Raw genomic sequence first — 17,501 nt, forward strand, 5'->3', positions numbered from 1 at the left:
ATATATATATATATATGTGTATATACATGTATATATATACATATACATGTGTATATATATACATGTGTATATATATATATATATATATATATATATATATATATACATGTACATGTATATACATATACATGTACATGTATATACATATATATATATATATATATTGTTGGAATTAGACATATTGATCTATATATTATTTGTCGACTCTACTCGTTATAGATATTGCTCGTTGTCCCCTTGATACCTCTTTATTTACTATTAATAATGTCAATGGTTACGCAATGATCCTTGAGCGTTTGTGTATTTAGAGGTGTCATCGCTTATCACCTCTTTGTTCGTTATCATCATCGCTCGCATCAACATCATTCATCACTGTCACACTTCTATACTATTCGATCTTGTTTGTTGTCCCCTTCATATTATCCTTTGATAAGAATGAAGAAGAAAGGGAGGAAAAAAATAGTTTCAAATATCAAAAAAAGGATAGTTTAAAAATATATAAAAAAAATAAAATTAAAAAAATCGAATAGAATGAAAATGAGTTTCATCCGATAAAAAAAAAAAGCAAAAATAGCCCCTAAGAAATCGTCCACCTATAAAAGGAGACATCTTTCTATAACTCACGCATGGCTGACACGCACTTTCTCCCACCCTTTGGACCATTTCCCTTTGAGGGGTACGGTGGTTCGCTTTCCTTGCTTTAACCTCCCAACTGAGATGCCGAGAAGCCAGTGTGAGATGGGAGAAGAAAGATCGATGGGCAGCGGTGGCAGTGGCGAGCCGACGGCGGCCTGCTCGACTTCGGCGGCGGCGTCGCCGACCGGGGTGAAGAGGGGCAGAGACCCCGAGGAGGAGGTCTACCTGGACAACTTCCATTCGCACAAGCGTTATCTCAGTGAGGTACCACCATCACCACCGGTCTGATCTCTTCTCCTTTTCTCTTTCCCTTTTCTCTCTTGTTTTGCCCTCAGAGAGAGATACATAGCGATCCTTTTCTTCGGAAGATCAAAAGGCAATTTCTTTTGATATCTGCGACAATTCGATTGTTAGGAAGTAAAATTCGGGAGATCCATTTCACCGGTCTCAGGAATTTTGTATTGAGCGATCAATTGCTTTGCTTTTCCTCCTCGGAACAGGGAATTTTGTCGTTGGTGGCGGGAAAAAAAGATGCCCTCTTTCTACCCTTGTTTTTTCTTGTTCTTTTCTATCGGATGCAAGTATGTTGGTGCAAATTTGAGGAAAAATGTGACCTTTCTATTCTTTCCCTTCTTCGTGCTCTTTACCCACCGTTCCTGTCAGAAGTTGGATACTTTGGCTTCTGCGTTCCTTCGGACGAGAGCAAATGTTTACTAGGGTTTTCTCTGCTGAAGGAAATTTATGTTCTTATGGGAAATTTTCCCACTGTCAATTAAATTCGAAAGTTTTGATTCTGGTCACGAAATTTTCGGGTTTTGCCGTTGTATGTTGTTTTCATACTGTACACATTTAATTTTTGGAAGAACGAACTCTACAGTGTTTCCCTCTGTAGTTTATCTTTCCTATTATTTTAATTCTGTTTTCGAAGCGATCGATGAGATCAATTTATCCATTAGTCGTGCTTCGTGAATATTCTCTATCATTAGTTGATTTGTTGGGTAATGAGTTCCTACTTCACGAACTTTTAGATAATGGCTTCCAGCCTTAATGGGTTATCGGTTGAAGATTCTTTAGCTGCTGAGAATCTCATGGAATCTCCGGCCAGGTCTGAGAGTGCTTGTTACCCAAGGTACTCTTCTTATTCTTTTACTATCTTTTCTTTTGATATCTAATTGTGTTTTTCTCCTTTCTTTTCTTAAGTCAGTTTGATCTTAGATTCTATATTGCATTTAATGGTTTTGCTAGTTGTATCATTCTCAAGGGCAGCAATATTAATGCATATTAAATGCTACTGTATTCCTATTAGGATTCTTACATTAGTGGGGTACAAACTAATGAACTTTAGATTCCCAAGTCCCGGTCCGAAGTATCTAATTAAGTGTGAACGGTATAGTATGCTTTAAACCAATTTGACTTCACATGTTTAGAGCTTGCTTGTTGGGCTGTGACGTCTTTTATGGTGGGCTCGCAAGCGGATAAGGCACTCAACTAGAGGTTATTGGGCCAAAAGAAGGCAAGAATTTACAGAGAAGTTGTTATAGTCAGTTGAGAAGTTATATCTATCAGAGTCGATCGAATTAATTGTCTAGCTTTGATGAATAAATAGGATTTCACGTTGTGAAGGAGTCTAATGTGAAGACTAATTTGATGTCAAATGTTTCTGTTGGAATCTTATGAGCATGACATGCATGGTACTGGTCTGATAACCAACGAGGCATTGAATGAATTTTTCCACCTAACACTCATTTCTAGATGAGAAGAAGCCTAGCAATGGAGAATCAGTAGGGACAGGACAAAATGACCTATCCAACACCGGTTAGTTTATTGCACAAAAGAAAGGAACATCTCTCATGACCATGTCATAGAGGCCTTAAAAGCTTCATATATATGGAGGGTTACTGTGTCCAACCCTAACTAGATGGAGTCTGATGCTAGAGCAGCACCATCTCATTAGATATTTCACAGACAGAGAATGCCTACTAAGGGCCACCAGGAGAATTGTTAAATTGTCATGCAGCCTTACTGATCCAACCAATTTCAAATGTAACTAATCTAAACAAATGTGGTTGTAATATGAATATTATTTCCAGCACTAATGTCACCAGGAAAAAAAAAAGTGAATGAGGTATAATTGATCCCTAGAGAGATTTAAAATATACGAGAAAAAGAAATAAAAGAATGTGTGAAAAGAAGGGAAGTGCCTATAGTTGGCCATTCTTTCACCAAAGTACATATAAGATTCCTTTGTGATCAGCCAAATATATCTATATAAAGAGAGGTTACAGAGAAGGCCTTAGACCCTAATTGTGCACATGTAGATAACTTAATAGACATTACATGGAGCATTTCAATTCTTTCACAAACAAAACAAACTGTCATTTTGTTAGGTCTTCTTAAAAGCAAATGATTGAAGTTTATTAGGTCAAATTAATTAGGATCAGAAATATATGCAAATAAAAGAATAATCAAAGATCCTGCCCTTAACTATTTCAATAATGTTTTGCAGAAGTTAATACCAAGTGTCAGCCGAACTCCAATAAAATAGACAAAACATGACATTTGACTCAAGAAGTCTGTAATTTATGTAGCTCCAAAATAATTCATGATTCGACTATTGATATGCATGGGTTGACCAAATGAACCTTAAAGACTATCCATCACTTTTGCACAATCCACAAAAATTGACCAAAGTTTTAAGTATTGGCCAAATTTTCTTGGCCTTTATTGTTTCTTTTTTTTTAAATGTAAATGTTGACATTTTCTTTTAAAAAAATCCTTGAATCATGATTATTGAACATCCAATTATACTTTCTTCGGTCAGTATACATTTTTTTGACTGAACAGCTGGGTGCAGAAAGTAGCTAAAAAGGTTTCTTCCATTTTCGCCTTGATGTTTACAAAATCGAAACTAACCAGATAGAAACCGGCTTATCCAAATCTCCATTTGAAGAATGAATTGATAGGCTTCTGTATATCCTTTTAGCGTATCAGAAATAGTGGCTATAAATGATAAACAGGAATCAAGAAGTCTCACACAGTTGATCTTTTTGGCCTTAGTTTTCCTCTCAAATGTTACATTATCTGGTTTGATCTCGTCTATGGTTAAGTTCTTTTATGAACTTCTAATTTTTTGTTTACTTTATGGACTTCCCTGGTAAATACCTAATTCCACTTTGAGAACCATGTTGGTGTCTTTTTTACTCTAACTTGGTGCAAGCTGACATGGCACCAACCGTGTAATTCTCATCCTTGCAAGCTTTCAATTGTCGAAGACTGAGAAATTCAGTTTTGCTCTTAGAGAAATATCAACTTACACAGTCGACATATGGTTGCAATTTGTTCTTGTTGTTAGACAAATAACATGTTTTTAGTTGTTTAGGTGAGCACTGAATCACTTGAAATCGCTAACTGAGTTGATTGCTGATTATCTGCCCTCATTGACCAAGTGGGTTAGCTTGGGAAGGGTCACTATGAGTTGGTTGAGCAATTGATAAACAGTGTTAAACCTTGAAACTTTTCCTCTGAGTTTTTTAGATAATTTTTATGTAGATTATCAAGGGTAGCAATACTTATTGGTCAAGAATGCTGGTAGATGCTTTTGCTATAACAAGTGCTCTAGCTCGGTAAGATGATGCTTCGCTTCCTCTTGATGTGATCTGTCGGTACTTCTGTTATCATTCCTATTTCAGGGATGAGATTGCCTTGCAGTACTCTCCAATGTCTGAAGATTCAGATGACTGCCGTTACTGCGAAACCCCATTGCACACCACAATTTCACAGTCCGATGCCATGAGCAGTCCCACTAGTCCGGTCTCACCACACCGCCATCAGAATCCTTTCTCGACATTCGCCACAGCCACCCAATACCCACTCAATACCTGCAATGTTGCTGCTGTCATGTGTTCCCATCCACGCCAACGTGGGTCAGACTCGGAAGGCAGGTTTCCTTCATCACCGAATGACATGTGCCACACAACGGACCTAAGGCGGGCTGCGCTTTTGCGCTCGGTGCAGATGAGGGCACAGCCACATTGTTCGGTGGCATATGAGTTGCCGTTCAGCAGCGGGCAAGAGAACATGCAGAGCACCGAACCGGGTGAAGACCGATCCTTCTCCTGTGTAAAAGGTCTAGACGACGAGACATGTTATCAAAGCACTGAGAATGAAGCGGACTATATTGAGGAATGCTCGTCGTCGTTGGGACGTCTTTCGGATTCCAAGCTTGGTCACAAATAGGTTTAAGACCACACAAATAGTTGCTAACCTGTTATCTATCATGGCTTTTCTCAGGTTTTGTAATTTGATTATAAATCAGTCTTTTTTCGTTTGTACTTAGGACTTGTGTTGATATTATTGAGGGTTTTGGCATATCTCCTAAATTTTCAGATGATCAAACATATTCCATAGCTGTGGCATCCTGGTGAAATTTTAGACAAGGTCCGAGTGTTGTTTGAACTAGTATTCATGTTCACTGTCACGTATCTAGCTAGTTTTACCTAAATTATCCGTCACCTATTCATTTTATACTCATCCGTAAAAAGTCAGTCTACTAGTAAATTCATATAGTTCCGTATGAACCTATAAGGATAAGATAAGCCATGGTAAGCGAAACTCGAGATCACACAAGCAAATAAGAGTTGTAGAAATTTATTTCATAATAGGCAAAAGATGGAGCGATGACCTATCTACCACTAATGTCTCACGTCAAGATCATCACCCAAAAGTAAAGTTGCGGCATGTGAAGACGTGACTGTTTCGATCATTTTCTTCTGCGTAAGAAACAATTCTGTCCCAAACGCTTGCATGTTTTACGAGACAAAACATTGACAACACTTTTTCTCTCACAGACAAAAAACATATTTTACTAACAATACTCTTTTATGTCTTGTATAAGCTGCCTACGAATAAGCACTCATTACACCAGAAAACAACAAAAGAAAGACTTCTTTATAAGTACATATGATGGCACAAACTGATTGATTGCCATTAGCAAGACCACAGACACCCACTAAATGTGATAAGAGGAAAGGCCTCAACAAAAAAAGACTTCTTTATAAGTACATATGATAGGCACAAACTGATTGATTGCCATTAGCAAGACCACTGACCCCCACTAAATGTGATAAGAGGAAAGGCCTGAGAGTCCTTCACAGTTAGCTGATGCCCAGAAGTGGATTGCCCTGATTGACCCAGTATGGCTTGAGAACACTTGAATCACACCTCAAAATCTCTGTTCCCAAGGCATTTTTATGATCTCTGCTTTAACAAGAACTGCAGGACTGGATGTATCCATTATCTGCACAACCATGTTTGTAAAGATTTTAAAATGATTCAATCATCAGTAAATGTCTCAATGATTACTACAAACGTGATCCTTCTACAACATAACAAATGAATCCATGTCGCTGCAACATTAAGTCGATCTAATCTTGAATTTATAGCATGATCCTTCTATATCACACAACAAATAATAGCATTTTTCGTACCCATAGTCAAAGAAAAAGGGAAAAGATAACAAATGAAAAGTAAAGTTGCATAGTCTGAAAGATAGACAAAGCATAATTCTGCTGTGAATGATAGAATCCACCTTGTAAGTAGCAAGATACAAATTGACATAAAGGTAGTAAGATACTAAGCCGAACCACTTCCCCTTCTTTTTCTTCTTCTCCATTCTCTCCTTTTTTTTTTTTAACCCACCTATTACAATCTCCTTTGGTTCTTTTAGGCTTAAGGCATGGAGGCGGTGGAAGGAACCCCATTCTTTTTTTTTTTTGTATGTTTTACAATTTAATCTTTGTAATTATCTATATTTACGAATAGATCCTAATGTTTACAAATATATCCTTATAAATAATTCAAAATAAATCCTTACATTACAAACAAATCCTTATAAACAATTCAAAAATAAGGAATATTACACTCTCCCCCCACCCCCACCCTCTTAAAAGAAAATTGTTATCCTCTAAATTGTCATACCTCAATCGATGAAAAGATGAAAATAAGCTTTCTTCATTTTTTTTTATAGCTCTCAAGTAGTTTTTTCTTTTGTTGTCAGCAAAGCTTTTTTGACGACCCTAGGTAGTCTTTAATCTTTTTCTTATAGCTTGAATTTTTTCGATAGTCTCTTGTACTTTGTCTGGTACTAACAATTTTCTATTGTCAACATTTTTCTAACATATAAGCATTTTGCACTTTCGTACATAGAAACCTTCATAAGAAGCCATCTGAATGCATGAATGATAACTATTTTTATAAGTGAATTCAATTCCCATTTTCATTCAGAAATATCTAAAAGTTACAACAAACCTCCGGGTCTTTGATGTTTATATTGATTTGTTGACAAGTTAAACATTTTGAAACATATGTTGCAATTTTCTTCTTTATGCCTTCCCACCAATAATGACTTTTGATATATTTATACATCTTAGTGCTACCAGGATGCATAGTGTACTTGAAGTTATGACCTTTCTCCAAAATTTAGTTCTTGATATTTTGATCATTAGGGCCATATACTTTATCCTTAAATCTCAGTAGGCCATCATCTGGAATTAAAAAATCCGACTTCAATCATTTTTCTACTTCATTCCTCAAATAGATTAAACGTAGGTCTCGTTGTTGTCTTTCTTTAATTTGTTGTATGAGATCAGATTGAACTTAGATAGAGGCCATCAATATCATTAGGTGTCGTACTTTCCTCACAACATTCAAGTCATAATTTTCTTCCAATAACTTCCATTGCTAATAAAACTTATAGATTTTTTATAAAGTGCATTAGCTACGACATTGACTTCACCTGCATGATAACATATGGGGCAATCATAATCCTTTATGAGTTCTATCTCTCCGTCACCTCATATTTAACTCTTTTCGAATAAAAATAAACTTTAAACTCATGTGATTAGTAAATATTTCAAATGTTCGCCCATATAAGTAATGTCTCCAAATATTTAGAGCAAAAATAATTATTGCTAATTCCAAATCATGAGTTAAATAATTTTGTTCGTAACTTTTCAATTTTCTAATAGCATAAACAATTACTTCTTTTATCCAAACACAACCAAGGCCCTTTCTCGAAGCATCTGTATAAACTATAAATCCCTTGTTACCATTTGGAATATTGAGATTGGGGCACTAGTCAATTTTCATTTTAGCTCTTGAAAACTTCGCTCACAATCTTCACTCATTCAAATTTCACATTTTTTTGGGTTAATTTGGTGAGAAGACTAGCAATTTGAGAGAATCCCTCTATAAATCTCCTATAGTAACCTACCAGGCCCAAGAAACTTCTAACTTCTGTTACATTCATTGGTATTTCCCATTTAACTATCCTTCCACTTTCTTTGGATCAACAAAGATGTCTTTCCCTAAAATCACATGGCCTAAAAAGGCAACTTCATTTAACTAAAACTCATATTTACTAAACTTTGCATACTTCTTTTCTCTTAGTATTGTCAATACATTTCTTATGTATTCTACATGCTCCTTGTTACTCATCGAATACACTAATATATCATTAGTAATACAATTACACAATCATTCAAGAGTGGTTGAAATATCTTATTCATTAGATTCATAAAAGTTGCATGGGCATTAGTTAAGCCAAAAGACATTACTAAGAATTCATAGTGATTGTATCGAGTTCTAAAAGCTATTTTTGAGATATTATCTTTCTTAATCTTCAATTGGTAGTAATCAAACCTCATATCAATCTTGGAAAAAGATTTGTGCACCCTGCAATTGATCAAACAAATCATCAATTATGGGTAGAGGATATTTATTTTTTATGATCACTTGATTCAATTATTTATAATTAATACAAAGCTTCAATGTTCTATCATTTTTCTTAACTAACAACACCGAAGCATCCTATGGTGAGACGCTGGGCCAAATGAAACCCTATTTAATAATTTTTGTAGTTGCTTCTTTAATTTCACTAACTTGAGTGGTGTCATTCTATAGAGATGCTTAACTATCGAGGTTGTTCCGAGGACCAAATCAATAGCAAATTCTCCTACTATATTTAGAGGTAATCCGAGTAAGTCTTTCAAAAATACATTAGGGAACTCTCTGACCACTAAAATTTTATTTAGATTAGTTTCTTAATTTGAATACTTTTTTACATATACAAAATAGTAAAAATAGCCCTTCTACATAAGATGATGAGCTTGAAATGTAAATATAAGGCAAGGAGATGAATTATGCCTAATACCCTCAAAATAAAAGATGGGTTGATCTGGTACGTAAAAAGTGATCACTTTTGTATAACAATTTATACTAACATAATAGAAAGATAGTCAATCCATGGTAAGTATAATATCAAAATATCGAATCTCTACAAGAAGCAAATCAATAAAATGTTTGTGTTCTCCAATAAAAATCAAACAAGATGAATAGATCACGTTTATTGTCAAAGAATCCCCAACAGCCGTAGTTACATATAGCATATAATCCAGTGATCTAATTTGAATACCCAAGTGATAAGCAAAATATTATGAAACAAAAGATAAATTGAAACCAAGGTCAAACAAAATTTTTGCATTTCTACTAAAAAAGTGAATAATACCTCCAACCATTGACTTAGAAGCTTTGAAATCCTGTTCAGCGATAGCAGACACTCTAGTACGGGTTGATGATGCAGGAGGCAGTGGCTCTTTCTTCTCGTTTAGAGGACAATATTTTACTTTATGATCCAACTTCCCACAGGCAAAACAAGCTCCAATCACTCGAAAACACTGACTTGTTTCATGATTTAACCCGCATTTTACACATGATTGAGTCTTTTGTGATGGCTTCTCTTTCTCAAATCTAGTTGTCTTGATCCTCTTATTACCATTTTTTGATTCATTTCCTCTCTTATTTTTGTTAGTAAACTTATCTTTGTCATTCTTGCCCCTGATCTCCTGAATCTCTTCTATGTTTTTTTCGATTATCATAGCTCTTTCTACCACATCAGCATATGTTTGAAGCTTTAAGACTGATATCCAACTCCTTATTGCTGGCTTTAGTCCCCTTTCAAATCTCTTTGCCTTTCTAGATTCATCATCAGTTATATAAGTAGCAAATCTGGAAAGCTCAATAAATTTAGCTTCATATTTTGCTACTGTCAAATTTCCTTGGACAAGATTTAAAAACTCTAATTCTTTCTGCTCTTTAATATAATCTGAGAAGTACTTTTCATTAAACTTTTCTACAAATACCTTCCAAGTGATATGCTCATGTCTAATTTCAGAAATTCTCCTTATTGTTTTCCACCAGTACTCAGCCTCTCCTTCCAACATAAAGGTGGCAAAAGAAACCTTTTGATGATCAGAGAAATTTAAGACATCAAATATTTTCTCCATTTGCATCATCCATTGTTCTGCCACCATTGGATCAGGTTCACCACTGAAACAGGGAGGACTAAGTTTCTTAAATTGTTCTATTCCCAATCCAGTCTGATTTGAGGTCTTTGCTCCACAATTTCTTTCTTGTTGAAGTTGTTGCATCACATTTAACATAGTCTCAAGAGTTCTCATAATCTCACTCAACTGATCAGAAGAAGATGTAGTCGAAGAACCCGATGATCTCGTCATTCTAGCTTCCTAAAAGACAGCAAAAGAAAATTTTTCATCAATCACTCTATAAAAGTTACTAAATCTCAATATATATTGCACATCAAACATATTAAATATCCTAATGATTCTCAAATCATGCTTTGATATCATCTTTGTCACACCCCCTAAATTAATGCATTCGTGAATCTATCTTATATCAAAAAAATTATAATTCGTCCATAATCCAAATCCAAGTTCCAAAATGACATTTGAGGACACTGAAAAGCATTCAAACACTATTCACATATATAAAACTTATGCAGTTTATAATTATACACTAGATAACTCGATAATTCACGAAACCCAAGGCTAACTCAGAAAATATCAACAATCCAAATTTTTTAATAATATTTTATTATATGCAAAATATACTTATACAACAACAACATATCAAACCACAAATACTTGCCCAAAATGTTCTAGCTTTCTACTGCTTTAGCCCAATCCTAATATTTCAATGAGTGAAAAGTTAAATTGAAAATTTTATATAACAATATGATAAGTTACAAATCTCAACAAGTGACTAACATATTTATAACTAAAAATGGTAATTTATATAGCCTTAATATTAAGGTGCAAGGCAAGGATATAAGAATTCATAGATATTATTTCATCAGATACAAAATCACAAATGTTATTTCATTCGAAACATACTTTGTTCATAACAATGAAGAAAAGAGTATTTAAGCGCATATCAATGAGGTAAGAAACATTAAGGTGCATATCAATGGTGTAAAAAACTTTTAGGCACATATCAATGACGTAAGAAAACATTTAGCCACATATCAATGGCGTAAGAAACATTTATAAGCATATCAATGGCGTATGAATTATTTAGACGTATATCAATAGCGTAAGAAATATTTAGGAGCATAACAATGGAGTATGAAACATTTAGGAGCATATCAATGGCATATGAAAATCAATAGTGTATGAAACATTTAGGAGCATATCAATGATATATAAAACATTTATATACAAATTAAGAGAACAAATGAGAAATGTAAGCTCAAGTGTCGTATTTGACGCTACATTTATTTCATTCTTATCCAAAGAGCACATAGGAATACATAAGCAATACTTTGGATAACATGTCAAAAAAACACAGAGGGTGAAGTGGGATGATAACATAATATGGTCCATCCATTTATAGATGACCATTAACATAAGTCTCCCACATCTATGAGCTCCATCCACCTATGTTTGGATAAAGTCATAAAGGGCCGACAAAATCATTGAAGGCTATATACATAACTCTCATTTCCATTTTTAGCAAAGGTTTACATTATCCCACAAATATTGGAATGCAAAAGGATATTGCGAGCAATAAATTTAGCATGTATAGGAAGCACGTGTGCAACAATAAAAACATATATATGCACATATGAAACAATATAAGACAACATAAACTTTTGCATAATACATTCAGATATGATAAGAACGAATGACAAGAGCTACAATAGTTCAAAGCAATCACATAGGGCTCAATTGAGGGAAGAATTCTAAATGAATTCAAATTCAAAGAGATAGAAACAATAATAGACAAAATTGACAAAAATTCTATTATGATAGAATCTGTGAGACATTTTGCATGAATTATTTGAATAATCAATCATGCTCTCATTTACTCAAGAAAGATATCATTTGAAAGATACATCAATCTACTTTCAGATGAATTATGTTTCATACAAATTAGAGTATTCAACAGGAAGTTACAAGAAATTTAGTACCAAAGGTAAGAAAATATTATCTCTGTTTTGCATAATCCTCAGGATCAATTGAAACAGATGTTTAGGCAGACATTTGAACTCTAAATCTTTCAATTAAGGTACTGAAAGAAAGATATACGAGTCTAGTTTCTAAAGAATTAAGTTTCGTACCAATTATAGTTTCCCACAAAGAGTTATAAGCAATTTAGTACAGAAAAGTCCGAAAATATTATCCTTGTTTTGTAAAATCCTTAAGGTAAATTAAAACAAATGTTTGGGCAGACATTTGAACTTCAAAACTTTCAAGTATGGAAACAAAGATATACGAGTATAGTTTCCAAAGAATCAAGTTTTACCCAAATCAGAATTCAGTATAAAAAGTTATAGCTAAAACAAGGCAGAAAGGTCAGAATCTCAAAAAATTCTAAATTCATAATTTTATAGATCAACAAAGTTGATATCATTTACAAAGACAAAACCCTTTAAAATACACATAATCAAGATGAAATCAGAAATAAAAATTGCTGTAGGAAGGGGTTAGAACACTTGCCTTAGAAGAGTTTGTTCCCAAATAAGAGGAATGGATCCAAAAACCCTAAGTCAAACCACTTCCCCTTCTTTTTCTTCTTCTCTCTTCTCCCTTTTTCGTCTCCACCGATTGCAGCCTTCTTTGGTTCCTTCAGGCTGAAGGCATGGAGGTAAGAGGTGGTGGAAGAAACCCCTTTTTATTATTTTTTATATGTTTTACAATTTTGTCCTTGTAATTATCTAAATTTATAAATATATCCTCATATTTATAAATAAGTCCTTATAAACAATTCAAAATAGGTCCTTACAGTATAAGCAGGTCCTTAATCAATCAAGGACATCTTTATTTAAGTCGAAAATATATTTGTAGATGAATTCCAGTGTACACCACTCTCCTAAATGACCAATAACCCAAAAAAGAAAAAAAAAGACCAATAACCCAAAAAAGAAAAAAAAAAGACAAAAAGTAGAGTGCTTCAATCAAGTCATTGTTTTTTCTTTAACATTATGAAAAGATAAATTCATAAGCCACCATTTACAAACACCATGAATTACTTCCACCATTAAGAATATAATTCAACAAATGATTCATCTAATAACTAAAGCTTTTAGATGCAATGACTTTGACAAAAAAAAAAAAAAGGAAAAGTATCAGAGCATAAGGTCTTAAATTCACACTAATCTAGGACCCGAATAAGGAGTGTTAAGAATCTAAATCACATAGATCATGTCTTGTCTGACGACCTAAGCTTTTAGATGTAATACTAAAGCTTTTAGATTTAATGGCATTAGTCAAAAAATTTAAGATCCACAGAATGAAAATTCCCTTCACATATACCACACTCCAGCGATTGTTCTAAAAAAGAGACGCTTTGGATCTTGCCTTGATGCTGAAATTGTAGAAAGAATTCCTGGTATTAGCTTGTTGGCAATTTCGTCTCCGTATATGTTGTTCTACGCTCGACATATCTAGCGAGCCTCCCCTTCGTTTCAGCTGAACTCATGATTGCTGAGGACACTTGGAACACTCGAATAAACCACTCAAGGAGGATCAAAGGTACCGGCAAAAAATAATCAGGGAGAACATCTCACGTAACTCCGAGGAAACATCTAATGAAACCCCCACACGAAAATTTTGGGCATAGAGCAGACAGACACCGGTATTTCATCAAAGATTATGCGATGAATCGAAAAAATTGATAACGGAGGAGAAAAAAAGAACAGAAAAAAAATCCGACAATCGCTAGGGTTAGATATAGAAAGAGTGCGATCGAGATGGAGATGGAGGCCAACCTTTGAGGGCAATGGCGTCGGGAAGACAACTGCGATTGTCGATTGGAAGAGTCAAGATTCGGGAGCTGGAGAGCAAGAAGAATAGAAAGAGGACGATGTCGTGGTTAGGGTTCTTATATTGGGGCCTCCGCTTTGGCGCGGTATTCGTCGGTCGGAAGTAAGAGTTGAACGCCCGAGCCGAACCGACTTAAAACAGGGGGCCTAAGTCCACGTGGCCATTTTTCATTTGTCCGAACACCCGGCATCTCTCTTCCCATTGGTCTATTTGTGACCAGCCACGTCTACAACCGTTCCCTCGGCTTTTCTCTCCTTCTCTTTTCAGAGCTCTTTTGGAAGCCGTGTGTCCACGAAGAGGAACCGCGACGCCACCGGAGAACTCGTCCTCCGATTCCTTTACAACCCTAAATCTGCCATCTTCGAACCTCTACCAAATCCTCGATCCCGCCCTTCCGCTTCGAGTTCGGATCGCCCCGAGCCCACATGGCGCCTCTGGCGAGGGGTCTTCTCCTCCTCGCCCTCCTCCTCACGCACGCTCTTTGTGCCCCCGGAGGGTACGACTCGGCCCCTCCCTGGTTCGCTTCGTTAATGGATTTGGACTTGGTTTGTTTGTGACTTTGCTGAAATTTGTTTTGTTTTTACTTGGGATGGCGGATTTTTTGGGGGTTATAGGAAGAGTTATTACGACGTGTTGCAAGTGCCGAAGGGTGCTTCTGAGGACCAGATCAAGAGGGCCTACAGGAAGCTTGCTTTGAAGTACCATCCGGATAAGAATCAAGGAAACGAAGAGGCCAACAAGAGATTTGCGGAGATCAACAATGGTGAGCGCTGTGAACTCCCTTTCCCCCCTGCACGTCTTGTTGTTGGAACTTAACGCTGTTTTGTTCTTATTTCTCCGTACTAATTCGTTGATCCTTTTGATCTGCGTTTGCTCAGCATTCCTTCTTTTTGTCCTAGTGATCCAAGAGATTTGGCGGATTTCTGAACTTGTGAATGCTGTGATTTCGTTTTGGTTGGAATTTATGTTATCAGCTCTTACTTTTCCACTTCATTTTGCTGATCTTGGATCTATAGCGCTCAAGATTTGACCTTTTGCCTATTGATGGGTGTCAGCATATGAAGTGCTGTCCGACAGCGAGAAGAGGAAAATCTATGATCGGTATGGGGAGGAGGGTTTGAAGCAGTATGCTGGTGGGGGTGGAAGAGGTTCAGGGATGAACATTCAAGACATCTTTAACAGGTAAGCATTACTGTTTTTAAGAGTTTCTGTTTATAAATCAGAAGTATTAACTGAACAGTAAGAGCTAGCACTCTTTGGAAAACATGACTTGAGCTGCTTCACTTGATTTATTAATCAGTATATTAGGTTTGATATATAATCTCTCCTTCCTCAATAGATCTTATGGAAACCACCAATTTGTTTCCTAATCATTGATTCAGAAGAATAGCAATAGATCATGTTGCAAAAGCATAGTTTGTAAGTGGGTTCAGTTCATTGATAGTACAAGTGTCTGTCATCTGGGGCAATAAAGAATATCATGGGGCTGCAGAGCCAACATTCTGACCCAATCCACTCCCCAATTGTTCCTGAAATAACAGAATCTCTCAAAACTGAAGGTCCAACAGTAAAATTGAACACAGACATGTTCTGATAGTGAAATGAGCGAGTGATTTTTCAGTTTCATTGATTAGTTGGTTCTTAAGAAGTAGCAACCATCAAGCAGGATTATGTTGGAACCTTCTATTATTCATTGAATCAGAATATGGATTCATAGACATTATTACTTATGTATCTTATAAGTGAATGTTCATGTCCACAAGGGATAACCTTCAGTTTGTTTGCGGAAAAGTAATAATCATTTTCAGATTCTGAAAGAGTAAAAGATGACCTAATAATCCATATGCAAAATTTTAGTATCGGCATCATGGTAGATTTCTGAATGCCAAAGAAGCCAAACCATCTTTAAAATTTTAGCCTAAATACTATGATGTTAGAGCAAGCTTCACCAGTAGTCTCAGCCATCAATATGTAAAAGATCCATTGGAGATGCATAGAACAAGAATCATAAAGGTATGGAGGGTAAGGTTTTTTTCCTACAACAGGGCATAGTGAACCATATTTTTTAAGGTTCTTTTTTTCAAGGAATGAATGATTTTCTTGCCTTAGCTTGTAAATTCTTTTCTATCTTTTCATTTTTTATAGTTGTCTTGGTCTTTTTAAATAGCTTGTAAATGTTATTTTCCTGGATCATGCTATTTTTATGGCAACTTTCAAATTTTAAGTGAATGTTCTTTCTTGAATTTTTTTGGATCTATCCTGCAGTTGCTAAGTTTCAGCTCACTATGCTTATTACATGAATGTAACATTATGTTAATGAACAAGTATTGAGTTAAGTCTGAGCAGTATTGTTAACACTGTGATTTCTTTAGTTTCTTTGGGAATGGTCAAAATGATGAGGAGGAAGAGGTGACACCGAAAGGTGATGATGTCGTTGTTGAATTGGATGCCACACTAGAAGATTTATATATGGGAGGCACACTAAAGGTAATTATACTTTTTAAGTATCTAGGAGCTATAGATTTTTCCTAGCTTCTTATCATTCAGAAGGAACCATTAGCCATAGTGCTTGAAATATCAGTTTTTATATATTCATTTCCTCATGCTCTGTATACCTAACTAAGTATTGTAATATTTATATTTTAATTGAGGAAAAATAGGATTTCTTACCGTAACTACTATTTAGAAGTAACTAATTTCTACAGTTTCCCTTGATACTTATTTTGCTTTTTAAATGTATACCTAACTAGGTTTGGAGAGAGAAGAATGTCATCAAGCCAGCTCCTGGCAAGAGGCGCTGTAACTGCAGGAATGAAGTATATCACAGGCAAATTGCTCCAGGAATGTTCCAACAGATGACAGAGATGGTAATTTTAATGTCTATTAGCAACTTGGTTTGTCAGTGCCATGTGAAATAATTGCCTTGGCAATAGCAGCCATTTTTTTATTATTATGATTTTCTTCCAAACATTTCTCAACAACTGGGCTGAATGCATAATACTTTGAAAGACCTTGCTACCCATGGTGGCTTAGGTTTGAATAGTCAATCTTTTAACAACTAGGATAAATTCATCATACTTTTCTCTGAAAGGCTTCAATAATTGAAGGTGCCTATGGTACCTTACGTTTGAATGTACATCGTTTCAACAACTGGAGTATATGCATCATACTTTTCTCTGAAAGACTTGATGCTTACTGCAGTACCTCAGGTTTCAATAAAACTTTTTTTTTTGGTTTCAGGTCTGTGAACAATGTCCAAATGTGAAATTTGAGCGAGAAGGTTATTTCATCACTGTGGATATTGAGAAGGGGATGCAAGATGGTCAAGTAAGTGGTTGAACCTGAAAACTTCTTAGCTATTGCTGGTCTTAAGTATTTATTGAGCAACTCTTTGGTCGTCTTCTTCTTTTGGTGTCTGGAACTCAGATTTGATATTCAGACACTGTTTAAGTACTATGGTCTTTACACTTGTAGGCTTGCTGCTTCTAGTTGAATTTTGTTAAGGAGCTCTTGTCCTAAGCGATCTCTTCAATGATTGTTAGTGTCTGTCATGATGTAGGTCTGTTAATGTGGACACTTCCAACATTAGGATTCTGGGTTCTTTAATGCTTTGGCATTTGACACAGCATTCTTGTATGAAGAACAGCTGCATTGTTTATATCAACTCAAGGTGTCAGCATATGAGCA

At 35.5% G+C, this 17,501-nt stretch overlaps 3 protein-coding genes across 8 annotated transcripts in view; 2 read left to right on the forward strand and 1 right to left on the reverse strand.

Moving 5' to 3' along the window:
* Nucleotides 1-612: 612 nt before the first annotated feature.
* On the forward strand, nucleotides 613-5,042 carry LOC103995569 (uncharacterized). 2 transcript variants are annotated; one of them, XM_009416175.3, is made up of 3 exons: nucleotides 613-918; nucleotides 1,665-1,765; nucleotides 4,326-5,042. In XM_009416175.3, the coding sequence occupies exons 1-3, from the start codon at nucleotides 718-720 to the stop codon at nucleotides 4,870-4,872; spliced, it is 849 nt and encodes a 282-aa protein (XP_009414450.2). In that variant the 5' UTR covers nucleotides 613-717; the 3' UTR covers nucleotides 4,873-5,042. The 2 variants fall into 2 exon arrangements, with proteins under 2 accessions (XP_009414450.2, XP_009414451.2); XM_009416176.3 differs by having other exon boundaries at nucleotides 614-900.
* A 417-nt stretch (nucleotides 5,043-5,459) lies between these two features.
* Nucleotides 5,460-13,924, reverse strand: LOC135586860 (uncharacterized). Of its 5 annotated transcripts, XM_065164368.1 has the most exons (5): nucleotides 13,760-13,924; nucleotides 13,350-13,475; nucleotides 12,489-12,622; nucleotides 9,200-10,217; nucleotides 5,460-5,932 (listed from the first exon to the last, which is right to left on the reverse strand). In XM_065164368.1, exons 4-5 carry the CDS (start codon nucleotides 10,206-10,208, stop codon nucleotides 5,898-5,900), a joined length of 1,044 nt encoding a protein of 347 aa, XP_065020440.1. In that variant the 5' UTR covers nucleotides 10,209-10,217; nucleotides 12,489-12,622; nucleotides 13,350-13,475; nucleotides 13,760-13,924; the 3' UTR covers nucleotides 5,460-5,897. The 5 variants fall into 5 exon arrangements, with proteins under 5 accessions (XP_065020440.1, XP_065020439.1, XP_065020435.1 ...); XM_065164367.1 differs by lacking the exon at nucleotides 13,350-13,475; XM_065164363.1 differs by lacking the exon at nucleotides 12,489-12,622.
* Nucleotides 13,925-14,071: 147 nt separating this feature from the next.
* LOC103995567 (dnaJ protein ERDJ3B) overlaps nucleotides 14,072-17,501 on the forward strand; it is a 6,052-nt gene continuing 2,622 nt past the window's right edge. The window contains exons 1-6 of the mRNA XM_009416170.3: nucleotides 14,072-14,310; nucleotides 14,429-14,577; nucleotides 14,870-14,996; nucleotides 16,187-16,301; nucleotides 16,565-16,681; nucleotides 17,055-17,141. Of these exons, the coding sequence (XP_009414445.2) occupies nucleotides 14,240-14,310; nucleotides 14,429-14,577; nucleotides 14,870-14,996; nucleotides 16,187-16,301; nucleotides 16,565-16,681; nucleotides 17,055-17,141 (666 nt within the window). The 5' untranslated portion in view covers nucleotides 14,072-14,239. The remainder of the gene's footprint in view (nucleotides 14,311-14,428; nucleotides 14,578-14,869; nucleotides 14,997-16,186; nucleotides 16,302-16,564; nucleotides 16,682-17,054; nucleotides 17,142-17,501) is intronic.

This window comes from Musa acuminata, chromosome BXJ3-8 (assembly GCF_036884655.1).
Source record: "Musa acuminata AAA Group cultivar baxijiao chromosome BXJ3-8, Cavendish_Baxijiao_AAA, whole genome shotgun sequence".
Classification (NCBI taxonomy): domain Eukaryota; kingdom Viridiplantae; phylum Streptophyta; class Magnoliopsida; order Zingiberales; family Musaceae; genus Musa; species Musa acuminata.

Bases quoted from the DNA above. Each gene is read 5' to 3' on its own strand.
- LOC103995569 (XM_009416175.3), top strand. From the start codon at position 718: ATGCCGAGAAGCCAGTGTGAGATGGGAGAAGAAAGATCGATGGGCAGC. The intron at 919-1,664 runs GTCTGATCTCTT...ACGAACTTTTAG, and splicing joins AGGTACCACCATCACCACCG to ATAATGGCTTCCAGCCTTAA. The intron at 1,766-4,325 runs GTACTCTTCTTA...TTCCTATTTCAG, and splicing joins GAGAGTGCTTGTTACCCAAG to GGATGAGATTGCCTTGCAGT.
- LOC135586860 (XM_065164363.1), bottom strand. From the start codon at position 13,433: ATGTCGAGCGTAGAACAACATATACGGAGACGAAATTGCCAACAAGCT. The intron at 10,218-13,349 runs GCAAGATCCAAA...GCTGTCTTTTAG, and splicing joins TCTACAATTTCAGCATCAAG to GAAGCTAGAATGACGAGATC. The intron at 5,933-9,199 runs GTATTATTCACT...ATGGTTGTGCAG, and splicing joins TTCTAAGTCAATGGTTGGAG to ATAATGGATACATCCAGTCC.